Source organism: Electrona antarctica, assembly GCF_951216825.1.
Source record: "Electrona antarctica genome assembly, chromosome: 20".
Taxonomy (NCBI): domain Eukaryota; kingdom Metazoa; phylum Chordata; class Actinopteri; order Myctophiformes; family Myctophidae; genus Electrona; species Electrona antarctica.
Genome location: NC_136801.1, coordinates 28,835,409 through 28,842,739, shown reverse-complemented (window position 1 = coordinate 28,842,739; position 7,331 = coordinate 28,835,409). Strand labels below are relative to the sequence as shown.

At 40.5% G+C, this 7,331-nt stretch overlaps 1 protein-coding gene across 2 annotated transcripts in view; it reads right to left on the bottom strand.

The window, feature by feature from the left end:
• Positions 1-145: 145 nt before the first annotated feature.
• Positions 146-7,331, bottom strand: part of ccny (cyclin Y) — a 60,983-nt gene continuing 53,797 nt past the window's right edge. For both annotated transcript variants that reach the window (XM_079489221.1, XM_079489222.1), the window contains 2 exons: positions 7,085-7,247; positions 146-5,519 (listed from right to left, as the gene is read on the bottom strand). In XM_079489221.1, coding sequence (XP_079345347.1) covers positions 5,403-5,519; positions 7,085-7,247 — 280 coding nt within the window. In that variant the 3' untranslated portion in view covers positions 146-5,402. The remainder of the gene's footprint in view (positions 5,520-7,084; positions 7,248-7,331) is intronic.

The window sequence follows — 7,331 nt, the reverse complement described above, 5'->3', positions numbered from 1 at the left end:
TATATGAAGATATGGTTGAAAATTGGGTGGTCCTTTAAGTAAGAGAATCCGAGTACTTATTCCACCACTGGGTTCGAGCTATTGAAGACATACATAACGTCCCTGATAAAGGGTGCACAGAAGAGAAACACACTGGCTGTATTGCAAGGTTTAAAAGTTTAATTTTGTGCAGGTTTCTCTAGACATTGCTTCAAAATAATCGGAAGCTGTATAAAAAAAAAGCAGAACATACAGAAGAAACCAAAGAGATTTGAATTTGGCTAACAGTTGTGAATGAAAAAAGAAAAAGAAAAGATCAAACACAGGTCAAGGTTACAGCAGTTGTTTTGACATTAGCATTGGAAACTCAACAAGAACAAAGCAAACCTGACATCAAATAAAAGAGCAATTGAGGAAAAAAGGTAAAATCTCTATGCAGAGGTAGAGCTCAGTGCACAAGGCTATAACACTCACCAACAAGTTATCATGGGCCCATATTTCACACCCTACGTTTGACCTGGAAATTAACAGACTTTCCATCTCACGTTTTGCCATTACAGGTTGTCATGCAGTAGGTCTACAGTATTACCACACCTTATCATACTCACCAAAAAAAAAGGTTGAACTTTGAAACTTGAAAGGTTTATACAGAACCATTTTATTTATTATTAAGAACCCATAAGACTTTCTTATATAATCAAGTCACTAAATAAGTAAAAAGGTCATAGGCAAAGCTTTTTTTTTTTTACCCGGGCACTTCAAATAAACCAGAGATTCTCAAGGGAGGGTCAGGTCATGAACCTGTAAAATGACAGTTTTTATAATAAACTAAACACTGGAGCAGAACTGTGTGCAGACTTCATCATTTTACAACATGAAAATCAGACACATAAAAAACGGTTAATAATTCACCACAAGAACAACTTCTACAAGAAAGTAGTTCTCGGCTACCAGGAAGAGCAACTTCCTTAGAGACAAGTGCCTGTTTACTCAGCCAGTCCAGCCAGGCTGTGTTAGACATCAACTTTTCCCAAACAAACATAGAGAAACATAATTTAACTGTTAGCTCAATCTCATTGTAACTAAGATATTCAAGAGAAATTCTTAAAGCCAGATTTATCTACGTCTGTGAACATGCAGTGTAACCTGCTATTGCTAACCTAGCCAGCCTTCCAGAACTGATGGTTTGCGAGGGGTGGGGATCGAGCACTCGTTTTCCTTACAAACCCAGTTTGAATGGGAAAAAACATGAAAAAAGGAAAAAAAATAGAAGGAAAAAAAAATACATTGTGGTAATGGGAAATACACTATAAGGTATTGGTATAGGAGTGTTGAAGAGGAAGGCTTACCTGTGGCTTTCAGGAAGCCCAGACCTAACTGTATGCATGTCGTACACACGCACACACACACACACAATAAATATAGGAAATACAATCTTTGAACACGTCTAATATAATGGCCTGAACTCACCACAGCAACTCCTGTAATCTTCCTAAAGACACATTTTATGTCTTTCTTACTTACGTCTTACTTACTCAAAGCACCATACAATATATGACTGACTTTCATCATCACAGAGCCTCAGTGACTTTATGTGAGGTGTGTGTGTGTGTGTGTGTGTGTAAAAAGCAGGATGGTCCTTCATTGCTTTGGTACAGTTCTGTCCCTTTTTATACATGAATGTTGTATGCACAATAGTCAAAATCTCAACAGCGCCATGGATCAGTGGTTCTCAAATGGTGAGTCTCGCACACCACATAATAAGATATAACACTGAATGAAACATTTCTCTTCTCATCACTCATGCACTTTAGCATGTGGTTGAGAATGTAAAAAGGCAAAAGTATTTTCTAGTCTGTGTAATGTGTCATTCCTATTTCTGTGTGTGTGTGTGTGTGTGTGTGTGTGTGTGTGTGTGTGCGCGCGCACACACGCACACATTTCACCATTTTAGAACCTCTTAACTTTTGAGACCACCGCACCTGCAACCAACCATATTAGAAATGCGCAACAGTCTACCCTGGACCTAATTTCAAGGACCCCCATAACTCAGAGTGTAACGAATGGAACCATAAGGGTCCATTTGTGTTCCATTTGTCGTGGTGGACATGATGCGTACGGGTCCTTTTGGTTCCATTTCTTACACGGTTCCTGGGGCCCACTTTGAGAACCTCCGTCACAGATTCTCTTGTACTGTAACTTGACCCAAAGATATAACATAAGACAACAATAATTTTGAACATTGGTGATTGGTCGAATGCACAATATAAGTACAGTTTGAATGTAAAAAAAACAAAAATACATTGTGGTAATGGCAAATACACTACTGTCGTCATATTTGGGCACATTTTTAGCACTTATTTTTTGCACCTTTCTCAGACCATTGTATTATACAAAAATGCACATTCAAATATTTAAAACTTGGTTCAAGTTATTTAAATAATAGTGCGTGTATGTAAATGGTTAGAACGTTTTGACCAAATAAGTATACCGGTAGTCATTTTAAAAGAAGGCAAATCATTTGAAATAAGGAACATTCATAAAGGGATCATTTTCTTAAAACGTCTTGCTTGACCAAAAGTCAACATTTTCAATTGCATTTTCTTGTTGCAATAAACAGAACCAATGCACAGTATTGTTTTTTTAGTGGTTTCTCCAGTCTGGATCAATAATATGTTGTCTATTTTGTATGTGATTTCTCATAGGAACACAAATTTAAACATACCTATCTATCGCCAGTACGTACATGGATTCTTTATAAATACTACTACGATAACTTTTCTTTTTTTACAGTGCAACCTGCGATTTCACTGGTGGTGTATTTACACTGTACAAAAGACAATTTGCTAAATCTATGATACAATCAATCTGTTTTTGTATGCAGTGTTTAAACCTGTGTTTCTCAACCTGTGGGCAAGGGACTCGAAGGAATTGCAACAAGGCTCCCAAATAATTGGCAATGATAAAACATTAAAAAGTTTTTTTTTTAAAGTAAAAGGAATGTCACCGTTTTTTCTTTAAAACCTTGAAAAGAATTGTGTTCTTTGTGATACCAATATAGGAACCCAAGGCAGAACACCATTGACCATTAACATTAAAATGCCCTAAAAATGAGCCACCCATCGGAGCATTTAACTTCAGATCGTGGGTGGGCCACGAAGTGGGCCCAGATCCAGAAAAGGATGCGAACCACTGGGTTAAAAGATCACATGGCATTTAGGTCTTCTCTGAAAAAAGGGGGAAAAATAACTTCATGGTTTAGTTGGTTTGTTTTTAAATGTTATTTGTGCTGTTTTCTTCGAGACAAATAATTATTTAAAGAAAAAATATCTAAGAGTGGAAAGAAAAAAATGTTTTTGTTCTATTGTCCTCTAGTAAAAAACTAAGTAAGTAAAATGTGTTAATGCTAGCTTATTACAGGCACCACAGGTCAGGGCAATGGCAGTGGAAATAGTACAACATCTTAATGTTCTTAGGAGTCGTGTCCACCAAGACGCTCTTTTTCCTTCATTTTTTTCCTGAGCGCATGTTTTGAATCGTTTAAAATGGGAGTGCCACGTTTTTGGAAACTCCAGGAACTGAGCGTTTATTCACGCGAGGTGTTTTTATCTGCTTGCTGAGAGCTGAACTATTTGCAAAAAAACAAAACTCTTGGCGAACACGGGCCCTTAATGTCTGAATGCACTTGCTGTAGCAGCCTTTATTCACTGACCCATGTCTTCTCACATACACCTCCTCACTAAACTAAATTATATAGCCTCCTACAAACAACATCTCTATAACGACTGGGGGCAGGGTGGGATGGGGGTGTTGTGTCTGAAGTGCATTGTTTGCGAATTAACTGTTAAATAATTAAGTGGTTGCTTCCTTTTGATTATTTCAGACAGGCCATAAGCACTTCCTTACACGCAAGCCAGGTACAGGTACGAGAGCTGCAGTGTCAAATGCTTCATTGAATTTAACTGTCCTGTGTGGGGAATATTGGCTCACTTTGCTGGGTGCATTTAGTAGACACAACAACAACAACAACAACTAAAGACTAAAATCAATGTCAACGTACAGAGGAATGCTGCCTGGTATTTAGGACTTGAACTTCAAACAACAGCAAAATCTTCAATCAATAACACAAAAAAAAAGAATGTCTCATGCGACAGAAATGATTGCGTCAGAGGAATGTAAATAAACAAAGGAATGTGTGTGAAACCTAGCCCAGTGGTTCTCAAACTTTATCATGTCAAGGTAAATTAATATTATTGAATACATTTGGCTGTGGACCCCCATCTGAAAATATTTTGTGGCAGGGATTTGTGTTGTTAAAATGTTTTAAGAATACTCAAAATGTGTTTCTTTGTTTTTGAAAACAGCAGATGTAGATAGGGTTAAAGTGGTTAAACTGATTTTGATGCCGTATTAAGTAATTTTGCTGTGGACCCCCTAGAACCCCCTCAAGGACCCCTGGAGGTCCCCGGATCCTGAGAACCACTGACCTAGCCAGCCATTAGATAAGAAGGACATCACTGAGTCAAACCACACAAGATGCCCAAACCTCACAGGCCCTTTTCTAGTGCAGATATTGGTATCACCGTCATATTTTGTTAAAAAAAAAAACTGTCTCTTCTTTGCTCACTACTACTTTAAACAATGGCGTCTTCTCTCGTTTGGTCCTCCCGTTTACCCTCTGCAGACGTTCCCACGTTAGCAGAGTGGTTCAGAGCCACTGGGGGGTGTAGCAGAGCCTTTGCCCCAAGAACAAAAGCCTAATATCTCCTCCTGCCAAGAGGCATTAAGAAGTTTGCCTCCCCCAGGCCCCAGTGAAAGGGGATTAAGATGTTTGGTTCCCCCTGTTAGGGGGGAATTCCCCTAGTGTCCCTTCCTGCATGGGAGACCAGTGTTCCAATTGAAGGCGTCACACTTAGTTGGGTTGAGTTCTTTTCAGCTATCAGGTGGGCTCCCCCACATCGGTCCATAGGGAAGCTCCACGTATCGTGGCAAGAGTCGTGTCGTGTGCATTTCTCTCTGTGTGTGTGTGTGTGTGTGTGTGTGTGTGTGTGTGTGTGTGCACACACACACACGTCTGTGCCTTCCAGGTGAACAAACGCACCAATCCACAGGACTGTGCAGCCACCATGGCCGCACCACTCAGTCTGTGGTCAAATGTGTGTTACACTGGTTCTCAACGTCGGGTCCGAGGACCACCAGGAAGTTCCAAATGGACCCCACCAGGTCTGTGACTCTGAGAGCGTACAAATGGAACCAAATGGACACGTAAGGGTTCATAGTTAAATCATAGTTAAATTAACATAGAGGATTTTACAGTGTAGTTTAGGGTCCTCTCTGTACACTCTCAGCCAGGGTTACAGAGCTGTGAAAGGGTCCACCCGGACCCCTGGTGGGTCCCGGGCCAGACGTTGAGACACAGCGTGTTAGGAAATGATAGCGGGAGACCAGTGGACCACGGTCAGGTTGTCTGCACTCACACACCGCTTCTTCATCGATTTCTTCAAGTCCTTGTATTGGTCATCACACAGCCTGGAGATGGCCTGAAAAACAAGAAATAGAAATAAGTCAGAGATACAGTAGGCGAAAATACATAAACATGCATTTTAATATGGGAATTACACATACTTCAAACAAATACAAATACAGTCCTGAGAAATGCATTTGAGATACAAAATACATTTGTATAAAATCTCGTGCAATGATTAGTCAATTCATTGATTGATTGCCAAATATTTAATTTCTTTGCCCGAATTTCTGGGAATAAATTGATCAGAGCGTTTTTCATGATGTCTGGAAACCACAATGTTTACCACTGTGTGTGAGAGCGCAGGCCAGAGTGACCTTGTTATTGTCAAAAGCTAGACAAGAACACGCCTGTACTTCACAGACACCAGGATAGATTTATAACTTAATGTAATTAAATGATCACAAATGTAAACCAACTTTAATGCATTGGATGCATGGACATTTCCACGAGGGTTCAATTCATTAGTTGAGGTGATACGAATATCTGAAGACCGGCCCTACTCTGCCTCTCATATGTGATTGAATTAGATCTGATCCTATGTCCAGCTTTGAGTGTGCGTGTGTACCCCATGGCGATGATTTGATTGGCCGAGTACGGAATTGAGGATAAAAAGTGAGTACAGACAATTGAGGACGCCAATTGTGATTGGCCGGAATGTGATGATGTATGATGACGTATGATGATAAGAGCGCCCCTCACTTCACACGGGTGTGATTTTATTTTCATTCCACAGTATAAACCTGTGTAAATGTTTAAAATGTGTCAATTTGAGAATAAAATGACACAAATCTGAAAGTGTCTTATGCATCACGTTGTTTTCCATCCAAGTCAAATACAAATTACAAAATACCATCTCTGATTAGAGTTTTTCTTTTCAATTTCAGCTTTGATTACTTTTTTATGCAGGTTTCCTAGTTTAGCAGATATTTATATTTTTAGCCCTCGCTACTGCTGACATCACTAGTGCGTCATAGTGCATGTGTTGTGACTGACATGGCAGAGAAAACCATCTGTGTGTCATTTTGAGGGAAATACATTTTGCGTTTCAAGCACTCTTCAAACGTAGTGTTGTTTGGGGGTGCTAGAATGAGTTGCTGACTCTAATTAGGCGTGTATGTGTGTGCGTGTGTGTGTTCGTGTGCGTGCGTGCACGCGCGCGTGCGTGCGCAGTACTTGTATTACTTGTGAGGGCCGGATGTCCCTGAAAAGTGAGTAGAATTTGAGAAATTAACACTGAGGAAAAATGTCCTGGTCCTCCAGACTCCTCACAAGATAAATGGTTGTTTTACTGTTATACTATAAAAGTGCTTCGGTTAGAATTTAGAGCTTAGGTTTACCTGCCAATTTCTACTTAGTTGTGTGCCAGTGTCGTGCACCAAAAATAGCCGACGTTGCAGCGTGACACATTGTGAGCCTGGCTAATAAGGCAATTGTTTTTTGCCAACGGCAGATTTGCGTCTGGATTATTAGCCAGGCTAACACATTGTGACCTTGTAGATGATCAGCGTTCTAAGTTGTCTTCCAAATGTCCCCACAAGAATAGTAGAATTTGATTAAAGCCTGTGTGTGATCATCCACCTCTAGTTTGTAGGCCTTGTCCTTGCTGAGCGGCTCCAGAGGGAAGCTGAGGTTGTTGGCCTCGGCCAGGGAGCGCAGGTCAAAGTAGTACTTGGCGTAGACGCTGGAGGGAACGTTGATGTTGAACTGCAGCAGCTCCAGGAACTGACGCTCCAACTCGTTCCTTCAGCAGCAGAGAGAGAGAGCGAGAGAGAGAGAGAGAACGAACAGGCAGGGGTCAGGGGAAGAGGTTTGGAAGGGAGGAGGG